General features: G+C 37.5%; 1 protein-coding gene across 1 annotated transcript in view; it reads right to left on the minus strand.

Moving 5' to 3' along the window:
• Positions 1–18,512, minus strand: part of LOC117399421 (GMP reductase 1-like) — a 31,395-nt gene that overhangs the window by 1,536 nt on the left and 11,347 nt on the right. The window contains exons 5-8 of the mRNA XM_033998552.3: positions 16,945–17,026; positions 15,386–15,492; positions 9,854–9,896; positions 6,866–7,025 (exon numbers count right to left, since the gene is read on the minus strand). Of these exons, the coding sequence (XP_033854443.1) occupies positions 6,866–7,025; positions 9,854–9,896; positions 15,386–15,492; positions 16,945–17,026 (392 nt within the window). The remainder of the gene's footprint in view (positions 1–6,865; positions 7,026–9,853; positions 9,897–15,385; positions 15,493–16,944; positions 17,027–18,512) is intronic.

The raw sequence follows: 18,512 nt of genomic DNA on the forward strand, positions 1-18,512 counted from the left end.
ATTGCAAGTTTTGGTCTTGTACTGGTGTTGCAAAGTGAGTTGGAAAGTGTTATCGTATCAGTATATTCTGTGCTGTGCTGTGTGGTCCAGCGGTTAAAGAAAAGGGCTTGTAAACAGGAGGTCTCCGGTTCAAATCCCACCACAGCCACTGACTCCTTGTGTGACCCTGAGCAAGTCACTTAACCTCCTTGTGCTCTGTCTTTCGGGTGAGACGTATTTGCAAGTGACTCTGCAGCTGATGCATAGTTCACACACCCTAGTCACTGTAAGTCGCCTTGGATAAAGGCGTCTGCTAAATAAACTAATAATAATAAACTGAAACAAATTTTACCAGTTTCGTTCCGATACTGAACAGGGTATGTAACTGGAAACATTTCACATCATTGCTAGAGTGATTCACTTTGATAATCATGATACCAGATTTTTACCTGTTTACAACACATACTGTAGTTCCCGAAGAGGCTTACAAATCTGGAGATTGTGGTTGGTTTGCTCCATAACTGAGCTGACACGCAATAGCACATTGCGACACAAATTACCTTTAAGGTCCTGTAGATTTTTTCCAGAAGTCTTTGTAGGAATTTCCCTGCCACTTCAGTAACTATGCAAACTGCTTCCTTTAAGAGGTAAATTTAGGCCTGTTATAGCCACAGCAGTAGCAAACAGAGAAGCAGTAGTATTTAATTGAATTAACTGAAATACTAACTATAATTTGAATTATGTATTCGATTACATTATTACTTGCAGAAGACAATGAAAACAGATGGTTGAAGACTATGAGCTACCCTAAGGCTTTACTAATTAGCACAACTGGCAGCCTTGACTCCAAAACGGGATCCTCAATTAAATATTCATCGGTCCTGTTTATCTTTTCAGACAAGCAGGCAGGTCCTGGATGTCAAGCAGAAGTTATAGAACAGCCAACTACTAAGCATGTGTTTAGTGAACTGGGCAATTCCAGTGTTATGGATATGACATTTGCACACAAAATGCAACTTTGTTACCATACACAAGGGCTCATTAAAATAATTAACTAAATATGATACACTATTTAGGTAATGTGCTTTTTAAACTGTGTCTTGTTAAAATGCCTAGGTTTGGGGGGCTCCCGAGTGGCGCATCCAGTAAAGGTGGTCCGCGTGGAGTGCAGCATGCGCCCTATAGCCTGGAGATCGCAGATTTGAATCCAAATGTCATTGTCAACTGTGACTGGGGGTACCTAGGGGGCTGCACACAATTGGCCGAGCGCATCCCAGGTAGGGAGGGATTAGGTCAGCAGGGCAATCCATGGTTCATCGCACACCAGCGACCCCTGTGGCTGATCTGTGTTGTCCTCCGGCACTATAGGTCTGGTTGCTGGTGGCTCCGCTGTGGATCCGCAGTGTGAAAAATGACGGATTGGCAGGAACACATTTCAGAGGGTGGTTGTTTCAGCCTCCGTTTCCCTGAGCTTCTGGGGGTTACAGCGGTGAACCGGGATAAAAAATAATAATTGGGCATTCCAAATTGTTGCGTAAACCGGGGTAAAAAAACAAACAAAAAAAACAAACATTGGCAACGACTAAATTATTATTTTTTTAAAATGCAAAGGTTCAGAGTTTCACAATTAGTTTTTTATTGTCCAAAGAAACTCACGTTATGGATGTGGCAGAAATGGACAAGCATTGCTGGGACACTTAATATGTTCTCAAAAGTATGTGATTTGTGGAACCTACAATCAGAGCATTTCATGTAATTTTGTAAGAACAACTAGGCAGCCCCCAAAAATCATATTAAGTAGCATATCAGGTTTTTAATATTTTCATAGTATAACTAAAAGTCCAGCGTTATGGATGTGACGACGTCTGAACTGTAATCAAGAAATTAATTTCAATCTTTTTTAAAAAACACTTTAAATTGACATTTGTCCAAAATAAATTGAAATCAAGATGGAATTCTGATTAAAGTGCATTTAGTACAGTATTTTAATTTTTATTAATGAATCATTTTAAATATTTAAAACGAGGTGTGTGACTACACAGCAAGATAATTATTATAATAACATAAAACAAATGAAATGTACAATTGAGGGAAAAAACGGCATTCTGTGTAACTGTATCCTAAACTACAGTATTTGTTTTGTTGTTTTCTTACAGGATTTATGACAATTCCATTTAATTAAGGCTTAATAATTGAACAAGGAGTGTTTATGTAAATAAATAAAAACTTTCAAAACAGATACATTCTAACCAACACTGTTATTCCTTGGTTTATAGCTGTTACAGATAGCCAGTAAAACAGTCCTGATAACCAAGTGGAGTTCAACAACAAGGGTTTTTTATTTATCGAACCAAAATTGGAAATTAATTGAAAAATGCCACAGGCAAAATAAACAGGAAGGATGGTCATAACAAAGTTTCACAACAAAATGTTAAGACAAAGATCATTACATAAAACATTTTTTTGGTTTAAACATTTTAAAAACTTATTCAGCCAGGACTGCTTCACCTGAAGTGGTATCTGTTTCGGTCGTCAACAACTGGAGTAGGTTTCCTGATAACCTGCTCCGCCCCAATCCAACCTTTGTCTTCCTTTGATGGCAAGATATAAACAAATCCCACGTCATCATTTTTTCGAAGAAATTGAACCTTGAAAGTCTCAGAGTCACTGTCCGTGGCCAGACCCACAAACTGTCTGGTAGATCTAGTGGACTTGTAGGAAATCAAAAGGTAATCCCCAGGGATAACTTGTTCCACTAGTTTTTTTTGGTGGCGTCAGGTTGCTCACTTGTCGATTTTGACCTGCAGTGTGAAATGGAAGCAGCTGACCTGTCATCTCGGCAGTGAAGGAATGTGTGAATGGAAGATTCCTTTGCAGCAGAGCAGGTCTTGTGTTGTATTTTCCCGAATATGAAAGGCTCAATGTAGTGTAAAGCTTGGGTACCGGGGATTGCAGGAATTTCTTTCCACAGCTCTTCCAGATTGTGCTGCTGTGTAAATACTTTTATATCAGCAGCGGTCGTCACCAGCATCACATTGATTTTTGTGCTGAACCTCTCTGCAACTGTGGCAAAAGTATTTGCATCATTTATCACTGCAGCCTGACGACTGTTTACAGTGGTAGACACAACCCACTTGATTGTTCCTCCACCATCCACTGCACCCTTACCGTGGCTTGTTGCAAAGAAATGCCACATTAGTTTGATGTCCTTCAACATCTCCAGAAGAGCAGTGGACAGAACACAGAAGATGTATTTGTTTTTTTAACTGTGATGCAGCACCATACATACATCTAAATACATCCAGATGGTTGATATTTGGGCACTTCAGGATAAGGTCTTCCAAGATCTTGCACAGCTTTCTTGTCATGATCAAGGCTATAACTGATTAATGCATATGAAATGGTAAGCTCTGCATCTGGCCACACAACAACTGTAAACACAGTGATTTGTTTTTGGTGCCAGTGTGCAGCCTGGATTTCATCTTGAATACACAGCAGTGTAATTTTCTGAAAAATTGACCTGCATTACAACACATTTGCCATCAGCTGCTGCTTTCTTTGTTTGAAATGCATAACTTTGTTTTCTTTTTATGTAGACATGATTTAGAAGCTTCAGCACAGCAGCTCTCAGAGGAACAAAAACATCTGACAATATTCCTTGCTTTTGCACTTTTTCTTGCACTCGTCCAACTGCGTCCCAGATATACCATGTGACATCAGATAAAAACTCTTCTTCAGGGATTCTGTCAAGAATATTTTTTTGGAGCAGCACGTTATACAGGTGTTTCCCATGCACCGTGCACTAGCAGGATCACATACACAGACTTCCACAAAATCACTGGAACTGAGCAGAACTTTATTTGGTGTATGTCTGTGAAGGCATTCAAGCAGTAGGTGGATATTTTCATGGTACTTACGCAAGCAGACATTTCTTGGAACATGATGGGGTCGCAGCTCTGCAAACTTGGATTTTCCAATTGCTGCTGCCCAATACTCCTCTTTAAAACAGCGATAGGCTTCTGTGAACGTGTGGTTTGCAGTGCGCAGTGAAAGGGTGATGCAGGTGCTCCAGACAACGACACAACACAAAGTTCACGGTTCAAGTTCTTTTTATTTTCTGTTTCCACTCTCCTTGATCGTATAAATAATAAATGCTGGCTCTACCCAACTATGGGTATTGCCAGCATATAAACTAAGGGGTTGCAGTCCCAAAATAATAATACACAAAACACAGACACACAACACAGACACAGACATGTGTCTGGACAGTGCGTGCTCTAGGTGCAGGTGCGGTGCTTGATCCAGGGGTGCTTGCTGGTGTGCAGGTGCAGTGAAGTCCAGGCTTATGGCCGGCTTGAAGCAGCAGCTCCCGGATATGTATAATAACTGTCTGGCAAAGACAATGATACAGTTATTTGCAAAAGACAATTCACTCACTGTTTTCTCAGTCCTCGTTTCCTCCCATTAACCACAACAAAGCGTTTGCAGTTACGACGTCACCTCCCCCTAAAGTACCCTCAGCCCTGCTCCCTCCGATAGCTCGTTCAATCACGTCTCCTCCAATTCATGACTGAAACTTCGCTCACAGTAATAGGGCGATGACTCCTGGTACCGTAACGCCGTCCCCTTCCTGGATGGCCGGCTTCCGACTGCCCCTGGAATGAACTGCCCAACCATTCAGTACGAAGCACGCAGTTCCTGTTGTACAGTGCCCTCACCGGTCGAGAGGGAGATTGTTGATTCGGATTAATTTGCTCTCTGTCACAGCTTCCAACTCTGACATGGAGAGGAGCCTGCCTTTAAATGTCATCCCTTTCAAAAAACTGTTTCACAAGCCATTTTGTTGCTTCTGATATTCCCATTGCATGATTCCTTTTGTTATCCTTGGTCAGCAGAGAAGCAGAAAAGGCAAGTTGACGGACAACAGCCTTTCTTTTGGAAGTACTTTTTGGCAACACATGGGACACGCGTTTTACTGCCTTCCCAAGGGACTGTGCAGACTTGAATGCTTTGGGTGATGACTGGCTGCCTTTTGGTGTCAAAGTGCTTGACATAAAGTGGAGTTTGATGTTTGATCATTTTTTTTTCTATCTCTCAATGCCTGTTGCCGTCCGGCATTTGTTTTTGCCATTTTGTGAAAGGATGTAACTGTAATTAAACAAATAAAACAAATTATACATAGATGCAAACAAACGTTTGTGGCAGTCAAAACTTCAAAGGATTAGTTGGTGATTTAAATCTGTCACAACATTGATCAAAGTTCTGTGTTTAGCAGTAAAGAAACCAATAAGTATAAATGGCATATTTTTTTTCAACAATCATTCTTTTAAAAACTCGAGCTGCAGACCAGACCTGGGACAAGGATAGTTCGATTTGATGTTTTATTTGAAAATATAATAGAAAATAGCCAAACAGTTTGAGCACTGAATTACCTTTTGATTAATGGCAGAAGGTGTAATTGGTTATTGATGAAAGACTAACAAGGACAGGGGTTAACCTTTCAGGATAAGGATTCGGGATCATAGACTTTAATTACTTTGTTATAGTTACATATCTGTAAATTGTTGAACATATCTACAAACATTTAAACTGACACATATTGAAATATTTACTTTCTACAAAAGTTATTTAAATATCTTCAAATAATTACTTTCCGCCAAATATATTGAAATATTCTGAAACAATACTAGGTCTGTTGCAGACTATTAAGATGATAAAGGTTTCAAAATGTTTAAACTGGCAATTCAGTCAGTAAGACTTACAAGATTTAAAAAAAAACACATTTTATTATAGCCTATTATTATTATTATTATTATTATTATTATTATTATTATTATTATTATTATTATTATTATTATTATTTTATTAATAAAGAATATAATTTAAACATACCTGTAATGAGGTTTTCTTTAATATCAAATGTAAAATGTAGAATGTAGAAGGATCTTCTGTGGAAGAATGCAATGTTCTCTGACCGTCCACTTGACAGTTGATAAATGACCTCAGAACCTGTCAGCACTGACAGTGAGACAGAATAACGTTGACCAATCAGATTACTAACACGCCCCCTTTTACCCCTCAGTGGGGAAGTAGGCTGCGGACCAAAACAAAGGATCTATGGTACAAGTAGTTGATAACGGAGCTAAAAACTATTGAATAAAAACATGTAAACCGGTACAGAAAAAATTAAAAATAAATTTTAAAAAAATAACGTCCTGGAGTGTGTCCTGAATTGTTTATGCGAAGCAAAGTGAAAAGTGAAATCCTTTTGAGTGCTTTTGGAAGTTGAACATCCTGGTGGTGTTCCAGCTTAAAGGTATGGGCGATAGTGTGCAGCAGAAGTTCTCATTTTATTTGTATTGTAAATGTAAACTCTTGATAGTAACAGATTTTCTTTAATAACTCTGACGTGTCTTAACTCTCAGTACCTGTCATACCACTGCCACGGGGTACAAAGGCACTATCTGCATTGTGTAGTCCTATACTGTAAGATGGATAGCAGGGTCATATGCCACTGCCCTTGCTGAAATGAATTTTGATGTGATTCACTGGTTTTCTGCGGCAGTATTAGTTTGGGTGTGGTTTTTTTGCTCCATAATTCCATAACTCCAATTACAGTTGTTGGTGTTGGTGTTGCAGTGCAAAATGTAACCACTTATTTAACGCAACAATTACTTGAAGCTTATTCAAATTGTTAATTTGTTGATTCTACTACAGCATATAAAATGCTTTATATATGTTGAAGAAATGTGGCAGTATAAATTCAGTAGTAGTCGTAGTAGAATGAACGTAAGAGATGAAGTAATGTACATAGTAAAATATTAACGGTTTAGTCTTAACATTCCAGAAACCCAAGAAAATAGTGCCTAAACTACCGATCACTGACCTGTATTCAGCGACACCTCCCACATATTTTTTCATGGCGGTATCAGAGCTCATCCCATAGAACAGCTTCATCTTTTTGCCATTCTTCTCAATGACCTCCCCTGCACACTGATCGTGACCAGCAAACATCCCTCCCAACATGACAAAATCAGCTCCTGCGCCTATGGGACAGAAACAAAGAAAAGATTGTATGTATTAGCAATGACCCGACAGCTGCTGCTTCCAAAAACACACAATGATAATATTCTGTAGATTTATACGAAGATGGCCTCAAACGATCACTGTGACAGGTGGTTATAAAGCTACATGGAGACATTTGGTTGGTTTTCACATGATGAGCTTTCCACTGTGGCATATAGAGGTAACTGTTCCCAATCAAATATTTCAATCTGTATGCTTTTATATGTGATGTCTGCATTTTTTTTATTGCAGCATCCACTCAGGGCAGGATGTTTTGAACAGCTGAGTGAAGCATATTCACTGCAAGGGCCTTATTGATCCCAGGCTATAAGCTCTTACAGCTACAGCAACATTGGTCTTTTTGGCTTTATAAAGGCGTATTCACAGTTCCTACAGTAGGTTCCTATTTTATCTGTGCTAGACTCAACTAATACTGATCTGTGAAAAGTATAAGGCATTTGTTCATAAGGCCCCTGTGAACAGGACAGCGTCACTGACAAGGCTGTTTCTACCAGGAAGTGAGTCTTGGACACAGAAGCTGCAAGTTTAAGTGGTAGTTTGGACTTTTATTAATAAATACTAAAACAATAAACAAAACACTGGAGCAAAACAAACAGGCATGGTGGCCAAAATAAATAGTTAAACAGAAACAATACAAATACTTTAAAATAAATACAAGTGGTTTCAGACACACCAATACACAGCACACCAACACGTACCTTCGCCTTCACTAACACCAACATTAGCCTCTAATATTAACACCCGTGATATACACCTGTGACTGGAACCTAATAATCAGCATTATTCTATTTACAGCCCCAGCCACATTCCCACGTGTGCTTCTGGCAGGGAGGAATTTAACCCCCTCCCTGCCAACTCAATATTCCCCACACACACCACACATTACTGGCTGGGTGAATGAGCAAAATAAAGCCTACCCTTGTAACAATATGTTTACAAGCATACTAAGAGGGTTCTGATTTCTGAGATACCACATGAGCAAATGTAGATCAGAAGAAGCTCTCATAAAAGCATTGTATGACAGAGGCTAACATGGTAAATCTGTGATAATTATGGACAAGCACTGTAAATGATGCAAAACCAACTTTTACACATATCCAGCCACATTCAGGTTGTGTGTCTTTTTGCCCAGACGCAAATCAAATCAGGAGTATTGGCATTCAAAATGCAATGATTAGGCTCTTGCGTTTTACATGACTTGTCCTTTAACATGTAATTGATATAGCTTCCACAGTAAGCCACGTAATGATAAATCCATAAACAATCACCCCATTACTACAAAGTACGTATTAGCAGATTAATAAACAGAACGCTGTAGATGGCTACTGACATTTATTTAACCCTTACATCCCTGTGAATAAGTAGAACAGGATTTTAAAAGGAAGGTTGTTTTCAATATTATTTCAGAGAACTCAGAAGTGTAAAAACATTATTTATAGGTTTTAATTTACCAGTACACTTTTACGCAAATCTTTTCGTAAATCTTTTGTATTATATGTTCTTGATATCTGGATATCACCGGGCACAAATATATATTTTATCAACAGAAGAGAAGACATTGTTTTTTTTAATGGCTTTCCCGTTTCTGGCTCCGATCCATGAACACTAGATATTATAACCATTTATTGGAATCTGTGCATTTCATAGACTCTGTAACACATGTAAACTGTGTTTTATTTATTTTCTTTTAGTTTTTTTGTTCTTTAAATATAATGTTAAAAAGGTTGTTCATAAGAAGCCCATAAGTGTTGCTTATGTTTGCATGAAATCAAAAAAAAATAAAAAATCCATTGTCAGTTCTTGTGCATTATATTTTTTTCTATTAAACTTAAGCATCGTCAATTGGTTAACCCAGTCTTCTTTCATGAATTGAAGTTGCTCTGTGAAAATGTGTCAATTTGAAGAAACACTTCTTTCAGCATCCACAGAATTGGTAACAACTGACAAATATATTTTAGCCTTTCTTGCTAAATTGGGAAATAGTTCTACATTTCTCCAAAATGTGGTCAAAGAAATTCCACTACCGTTTTCTATTGCATATAGTTGATATTGCTCCATTTCTGATTTACAGTGAGCATCAAACCCTGGAATACAATCTAACGGGAGGGGTTCTTTATCCAAACTACAAACATGTTGTGGGTCTAAAATCCTCACTGCCTTCAGAAACTTGTGAGCTGGTTAAATAAAACGTGGTTTTATTCTGCATTGATCAGGGTTGTAGTAACTTGTCAATGTTTCAAAAACTTTGTAGAAAGTTTTAACATACTGTTTATTTATTCTGCCAGTGCTCGTATGTAGTTATTAATTCTGCAACTTTATCATACGTCTGATGAATTCTAATGTTAAGGCTTTCAAAATAAGTTATACCCATCAGTGTGCAACACACCAGGTGGATATTGTTGCGCGCGATCTCTCAAAGAAATGCTTTTTGAGTTTGTTGGTGCATCTGAAACAGCAAGTCTTGAGGTAAGCTTTTTCTATAAACTCATCAATTTCTAGAATGGCAATAATTGTCCCTCATAATTAGGGGGTGTTTTCTAATTAGCCAGAATTTATGGGGTTGATTACTTAATTATTCTTTTGATCAATTTAGCTGGAGTGGCTACACAGACATCTTGAGGTTTAGGACTGAATTGCAGGTTAGTCATGTCGTTCTAATTCTCCGGTTAATTTCACAGGCCCCTACTGTAACAATGATCAGAATGACTGCTAACATTTTTCATCCAAGATAACCCCACAACTGATTTGCATTCTACACCAAGTTAAGATTTACACATTAATAACTTACCAAAGGCTTTAGCGACATCACCTGGGCAGCTGCAACCCCCATCCTTTATATATAAATACAAAAAAAGAGTTTTAGCATGCTACAGATACAAGACAAAACCACCATCAGATAATGACTTTACATTAGGTATTTTTTTTTGTTTTTTTTATTTAAAAGTCCAGCATTATCCCTAAAAAAAATCAATGATAAAAAAAACAAAAACTTTTTAATGGTTTGGTAAAACTAGATACAAACTACCAACAGAATTTGGTAATTTCATAATTTGGGAAACAGATAGTTAACTGTTATCTAACATTTCATTTAAATATTTAACTATAGCCTGAGATCCATATTTGCTAACCTTTTGCTCCAGTTAAATGTTTGAAACCTTATAAAAACAGGTACTATATAAAAACGTGTTACTGTACTTGCTTCAACTAAGTTACTTTCATTATACTACTACTGAAGCAAGTACTATAGCAGCAGTACTAGACTTTGCATTTATTAAATAGTGATTAATTAATAAGTACATACTGTATTAATACAACTGAATTTACAAAATGAGCTTGTAATTCAGCCCATTGTGTTCCTGTCAATCTGCTGCCACAGCTATTTCAACTACTTCTCTCTTGAACCATTTAAATGCTGACTTCGTATTTCCGCATTATTTCTGCATGACAGACTGAACCCTTTTAGATATTGGCTTCACACTCGGTATATAACTGTATCAATGATATTCCAGGTCAAATTTAAAAATGTGATCGTGGGTATCGTACACGAGAAATGAACCCTTTTGTGGCCGTAATATTTGCTGCCCTTATGCTTTCAAAGCCCCATACCACAAGGGTTTCCCTGCCACACTGTATTAACATCTGGCCATATCAATCCTACAAACCACACACTTTGAGATTGTATCTGTACAGCTTGTGCAGAGCTATGTTCCAAAAAGTTCCATTACAGGAGTGGTCCAGTAAAAAATAACTGTTACATTGCCACATTGTTTAATTCATGTTTACAAACCGTTGGATTACAGATGTAATGCTTTGTTTTTGTTTCTAGTTTACTTTTCAAGTTCCCTTTAAATCAATCCACAAGTTGTCTTTTTTTATAATTAACAGGTATTTTTCTCTTATGAGAATAGGAAACAAAATATGTTTCATTTCAGGGTCTTGATGTTGGTTGAATGTCATATTCATTAGTAAAGCTCTGTTTTGCACCAACGTCTAGCTCAGCACCTCTTCCTGCAAGCAGTGTAAGGAGAATATAGTGGATTGAGCATTACATTGACGACCAAGAACCCCTGGTGTGCAACTGCATTTGCGTTATATAATGGCTTTAAATGGGAGCAATTAGGTTCCCGTTGGTTACATATTGTTACAAATTAATGTTCAGTGTTTCATGGAGCACAAGAGGAATGACTCACAGCCTTATGAAAGAAAGGTCTGAGAGCACAGATGTTTCTACAACATGTTGACTGCCAGCAAGCCAGTCCATGGAGCGATTCATTGGAGATTTTCCACTGGAGTAGAACAGGTTTAAGAGCAGCATCTAATGCCTCCCTGATCTTTCTCCCTTTTATCTCAAAATGTATGCCACTTATTTTGAAAGGAAAAAGGAAAACTAGTCAACCATGTGTTAAACAGCTCAAGGAAACATCTACACGTGGTCTTATATACTGCTGATGCTTTAAAGCTGCAGTGTCCCACAATCATGTTCAAGAATATGATTACTGCAATCTCCCACAGATCAGCATGCTATGCTTCATCAGAACAGGCATTATTGCCTTACCAGTTTGTTTAAATTGCCTGAGGTAGCTTTAGCTCCAACAAACATCCAGATGGCCAAAAAAACATCAATCCTCCTCCTACTACCTGCTGCAGTAGTGCCATGTCCTCTTTGTGTTAAAACTACCACTGCAAAACGTAAAGTAATACAAAAGTAAGCTTTAGGAGAGTATGCAGCAGGCTACAAATATAGTAAACAGACAGAGTAATTTAGTTTAAAATTGGACAGCTAGTAGTGGTGGACTATAACTGTTCTGAAAAGCTTGTGTCTGTGCTGCCATCTCTAGGCCATGCACTGTAATTACTTGCCAGTCTTAAGAACCTTGATTTACAGTGGGTACCAAATTCTATAATAATTATTATTATTATTAGTAGTAGTAGTATTGTAAATAAAAGAGCATTCTTACAAAAAAAATTAAAAATATGCAATAATGTGGTCATACTTTTACGATATGCCCTATAAGCCTCACAACTTCCACAGCCTTGTAACTTCCAGGAAACACAAAAGCACTTTAGGAAACAAATGTGGGTTTACAAAAATAGAAACACTATATGCATTTTAGGCTTAAACTAATCCCCAATTTGAAATGCCCAGTGTCACTGTATCTTCACTGCTTAAGCCCACTTACCTTGTGGGCCTCCAGCCAAGATAAGTAACTCTGCACGACTGAAAGCTCTCGATCACATAACCCGGCACTCTTAATGTGAGCCACTGGATAAGCAGGCCAGTATAAAGCAAGTCTAGCATTTTCATCCACATTTTACACATAAAATGGCTTTTTAAACAGGGATAGACAACTAAGAAGTTTATAATTACCACTTAAGCTGTATAATCTGTTTTAATGATCTGCTTTAACACAGTATAGTCGTTTGGGGGATTCACTATTCCAAGTGCTTTACAGTTGCTGAAATTGTTTTGGGGAAATGTTCCAGGACTTGCAGAGTTTATGAAAATAATGGTGTAAAAGGGGGTTGTGGGTAATCCTCTGACAGATGGAATTAACTGTGCAACGCCGCTCAGGCGCACAAGATTTATTGATAGTATTTACATATTGTTGTTGCAGTTGTAATTACAGGTTTGCCACCACTAGGATGCTAGCAATGGTAGCACCACACCAAGGGCTGGGTAGCGCAGAGGAACCCATGTAACTGTACCAGCAATGCTACAGCTCCCAGGCATATATACACAAACAGGAGTGTAAACAGAAGAAAGAAAAAATGAAAAGTAAAACACAGTGGGGAAAAACAGGAAATAAAATATAATTGTCTATAGGCAGCCAAGCGCTGTTCCCACTAAAAATGGAGGTCTACTCCAGGAACCTATCCTAACCCACTTTCCGTATACTGTGGCAGGTCTTGAAATCCCCTGGCTAAACACTATTCTAATTACTAAAAGCAAGACCCCGATTCCACAAGCGGTGGTCAATGGTTTCGATTTCTATACTCACAAGGTTTTTTTTCCTTTGTTCCTTTGATGCTAATCAGGCTGGGGTTGTTACTGGTTCTTTTTTATAGTGAGACGCTCTGCCGGGACACGCCCACCAGCCGGTCAAGGAACCGCAGTTGTCCAATCCTTAGCTGCGATTCCCTGTAAACAAAACACAGCTGGTAGCCTGTCACAGGCAGAGTGCCTGGCTCTTTCCTGCAGACACACGTACGCGTCCAACAAGCCAGTGACGGTAGTTTGTTCCTGTTACAAATGGCCATTAGGATACCTTATTCTGGTAATGCAGTAGGTTTAGCTTGTTTTACGAATGTAGTTGTCATAAGCATAACCTTTTAAATATACTGTGATGAGTATTAACTCTTTTGAGATGGCAAGTTACGGTGTACTGTATGAGGAATTATTCTCCCAGTGCAGACGCAAGAATTATATTTTTCACAAGATGTGTTTGTAGAGTTTGTGCGGTACAACTAAAGGAGGCTGAAATTTTAAATAAACTGTATGGAAAAGAAAGAAAATATGAAGCTGGGCCCATGAAGCTTTCAGAAACATACTGTATGTAAATATTTGGAATCTTTTATAGCCTAAAAAAGGATGAGATTACTGTGTTCTGATTCACCATATTTTACGGTACATGATTTAACATTATCAAAGATGAATGATGATTGATTTTAAAGGTTGTTTTTTTTTTAATCGAGGTGTTCCATGGGTCATTCTTCAGTATACCATCTTTGGTTACAGTGGTCCAACACATTAAATATTTTCCCTTTTCCCTTTAAATCAAGTAAAGGGAATTATACTGCAGAGACTATTTGAACAGGAGAGACTGCAAAGACATTAGCCTTTTCATATCTGGCACAGAGCAAGAATGCTTTTAGAGCACCGCCTAGCAACAAGCCATGAGCATGTGCTTAGGACAAGTGCAGAAGGTAATCAAATGCAGTTTTATTTATAGACACACAGCATTTGCTGTCTTCCGTGTTTGATATCTTTTTCACTGTGTATATATATACGCATACATCTGTTCTAACATTCAGCATTTGCTGGTCAATTGTGACCTTCCCTGCGGCAACCAGTAGTGATGCCTTTGACAGACAATTTATTTAGAAGAAAAGCATCTCAAAGGCTCTAATCTACTAATACCTGTTTTGCAACTTTCTGCAATACAATAAGTGGCACTGAATAACTGGAATGTACTGATTGTTGCTTCACTGGCAATAGGAACAGCTTTTATTTCATTTGTTAATAACATCGAACCAACCCTTTTTTTAAACATTTAAATTTAAAATGTGGTATTTTTGAAGTTGCTAAGCCCCTATAATTTCCCGATTATTAAATGGTTGGAAGACAGTAATAATAAAATATTGTGGAAATATCACAATATCCCAGTCATTGGATAGTTTATTTGGGGTAACATTTAGCGTTGCACTCTGCTTCATCATTTTAGGTTACTGCTCCAAATACTCAATCAAAAGTTTTGACTAGTGGCTTCATAACCCTGACGAACATTTACCTCAGGGTATACCTGCAAATGAAGTAGAAGTGATTTAATAGCTCCCTTCACTTCTATGCCAGTTATTCATTCTGAACAGTAGCTATGAAAATGACATTAATAACCCAAAGTAACAGGAGTTTGTGAGGTAGTTACCACGTCTTTAGTGTATGACAAACAGTGAGTTACTAAGAAAAATAGTTTAATAAATAAAATACAATTATACAATTATAATTAAAAAATTAAAAAACAATGCCAACGCCATACCTTTTAATAATCATTAAAAACATGTTTTATTTACTTTGTATTAATTTCTGCTTTAGTCATCACATCCTGGTGACGTTTAAAGCACACCTGCGTGTAGTCATTGATGTCTCCCTGCAACCCTCTACCCCTGGAGGATTTAAGAAACCCCACAAAAGACACTACATATTAATAATGTGCACATGCTGCTTGGCACTTTGAACTTTAAAAATAGCAAACACCTTGTTATGCTACATTGCATCAGCAGGTGGAGGTCAAGGTTATATTTCTCAGCTGCTACCAAACTGCTGAGCATTGCAGATTTAGCAGTAATATATATCAAGAGTGACACACAAAATGATTACATTTTAAGTGTTTGAAAAGCATTTGCAATTGTTGTTACTACAGTCATAACATTTTCTGCAATGCCTTACTAACATTTCTATTAGGCATTAAGAAGTACACCTACAAAAAATATATTCCACCTTGTGGAGAGGGTTTCTTCAAAGATTAGTAGTGATTAATTCTATTATTCTATTGGTCTTTTGATTTCTGTCTTCCATGTGAGTGAACATTTAGGATGCACTTACAGAGATGATGTGTCCTTTCAGCCCGTGTGCAGAGTCAGCGCACTCAATCACAGCACTCAGCTGGGGGTATCCCACACCTGTCTTTATGCGAGTGGTACAGACTGAGCCTGGGGAAATAAAACAGCAGACAATTGAGCAAAATAATGTTGAAGATGGGGTGCGCGTGAACATTCCACTAGAATGTAACATAGCACTGGTGTATTCAGCTCAAAAAAAGGATGACATTAACTATTTCAAAGTAAGAACATTGTAAACAAACTTTTCACAAGTCACAAAGTACGGCCTGAATTTACCTCAAATAATATATCTTAAAGTGTAACTTGGTATGGATATGAATTATCAGTTATCTTAACCAATGTATTATTGTTGCTCTTTAGATTCATTTTGTCTAATTTTTATTTCAGTCATCACATCTTGTTGACTTTTTAAAACTTTGATATTTTAAAACACTCCTGTGGTCTGAATATAGCTCTGGTACTGTACACCAGAGTACAGTAATCTGTCGCGTATCCGCCCGTCGCATATCCGCCGTAACCGTTTATCCACCATGATCAACCTCTTCAGCAATGTTAGTTTATTATTGAACAGAGAAGATTAGTTCAGATATTGTAGATCCTACCAAAGTTTCGTACACTGTGTTGTATGTGCTCCATGCGCTGTGAGGCATATCAACTTCAACCTCCGTCTCATTCTATCACTCAGCAGCGAATGCACGCACACGCAGGGCAGACACCTACACTGTCACAAGCATTAATACCCTGTATCTTTCTAAACAAGGGATTTAGGGGAGCTCCCTAACAAAAGCTGAATCTCAAAACAATAATTGTGTGACTATAGTAATTGTTACAGTTGTGTATAATGGTATTTAAAACAGGATTCATTATCCGACTTTTTACATATCCGCCCTTACTCTGGTCCCACTGCAGTCGGATACGCGACGGATTACTGCATAACCATTACCATGTCCCCTAGTGGATGTAAGAAACGCCACATTTATTCCATTTACTGTAGTACTTTTACTGATGTATTTCTTACACTGACTGGAGTCGAGTGTTGCAGAAGTACAGGTTAGTGTCTACACTTGTTGTACCAGATGTACTTAGACATGATTCTGAAAGCCTTATGAATGTAGCGACTGAAAAATATGAAGTAAATCCAAACAACAAAAATAACACTTTTACTGTAAAAGTTCACGGCCATACCAAATCGCAATAAAAAAAGGTTGTTCATTTTATTGGTTTTTTTTTAGCAGTGAGAACAGTAAATGACAAGAAAATGTGCAAGCGAAACAGTTAATAACCAGGTGTAATAAACAGCTTGATACGCCTTCAGTTCTGGAGGCCTGGGTTCAAATGTGGCTCAACCTAGCTCAAGTGTGCCTTAAGCAACATCACAGAACCCCACACAATTCAGTACTTACATATACACACAATAAGTTGTGGATAACATTTCAAAACATTTTGATTAAAAAGTAATGTGCAACAAAACACAACTAAACATTTAAGCAGTGGAAGTCGTAAAATGTTTGAATGGTTCATTTATTTAAACCCGTTCTGTACCTGGTCCAATGCCCACTTTAATAATGTCAGCTCCAGAGAGAATAAGCTCCTCGACCATCTCTCCTGTCACCACATTGCCAGCCTAAATTAAAATAAAAAAGTGGGGTTTTTTTGTTTGTTTGTTTGTTTGTTTTTTTACTAAAAAGGATACACTGTAATTGTTTTTGAACCCCCACTTCCTCAATGTAACACACTTGTTTAAATCTAGACCTGGAATTTGTTTAACTATTTACCTTTCCTTTAACTCTGTCTAATCCAGCAGATGTTAAAAAAAAAAAAACTACAGTGGAAATAGGTGTGTAAAATAGGTGTGTAAAACAGGTGGTTTTAAGTTTTAAGATTGTGGTTATAAGTTATAAGATGAGATTTGTGTTGAGTCTTCAACCCAAGTTCTACTGCAGTATACACAGAAAAAAAACTGAAAGACCAAAAAAGTATGCTGTGGGAAAGAAGTGATAAAAGGCTTATGAAATAACACATTGGGCACTATTCACAAATCTTTAACACGTGGGTATTTAAAGGCGGTTTTATGAATGTAACAAAGTTTGATATTCATGAAAATGGCTACTCCCTTATAAAAGTTTACCATTGTATGTTTGCATTTCACCATGCTTTTGTCATGGTTAAACTATGCATTTACCATAGTGGTTAGCCATGTTTCTTACAGTTTTCCCCAATCGCTTACATACATTTTTTGAAACATTGTTCTACATTTGAGAAATTCCAAGTGCACCTTCCCCTTTGGTGTCTAATCCTACCACCACGCATACGGACACCCCTTCCTCTTAGGGCTCCAGGCTGTCATCCTTGTCTTTCACGTCCTCCCCCTCTGACCTGCTCCATTTCTCACCAACAATTGTGAATTCACCTTTGGCCTCTTTCATTCATGATTAAGGTCTGATGGGTGATTGAATAATTGAGCAATTTCCATTTGCACATGTGAGGTATAGATTAATGCAATTGGAAATGATTGCTTTCTGCTGCAAACAAACACGTTGTTTTTGATTAACAATTCATTAAATTGCATTTTATGTCAAATGTTGAGACTTGTATTTAGTGTTTTGCAAAAACGTGTAAGATTTGCATTTTGTGTGAAAAGAACCATAAATGACTTATAGTTATGCAAAAAATGATGCAGTTCTGGTTGCATATGTTTTGGTATTGATGTTTTTGACCATTTTCATTAACATTGATTTAAGCAATTGAGAAAAACTGTAATATCCTTTACCATACACTTTTCAAGAGCGGATCCAGACTTTCATGAGGGGGGAGGGGAGTGGTCAAGACTGTCATGAAGGGGGGATACCTGATACAAAACATACCGTTAAAGCAAACAATATTTTGACATTTTTAATGAAGAAGCGGGGTCCGGACCCCCAGGATCCACCCATGCTTTTACTATGGAAAACTTGTATAAGGGCTTTAACAGTAAGCTAAAACAGTTTAATCCATAAACACAGACTTTTAAAAAAAATAATTCTTCAAATAGCTCACAAGTTAAAGCTTTGTAAATATAACAGATGGTATTTTAAAATATTAAATATTACTTCATATTATCAATTTCTGAA

Source organism: Acipenser ruthenus, chromosome 4 (genome assembly GCF_902713425.1).
Source record: "Acipenser ruthenus chromosome 4, fAciRut3.2 maternal haplotype, whole genome shotgun sequence".
In the NCBI taxonomy this organism is placed as follows: domain Eukaryota; kingdom Metazoa; phylum Chordata; class Actinopteri; order Acipenseriformes; family Acipenseridae; genus Acipenser; species Acipenser ruthenus.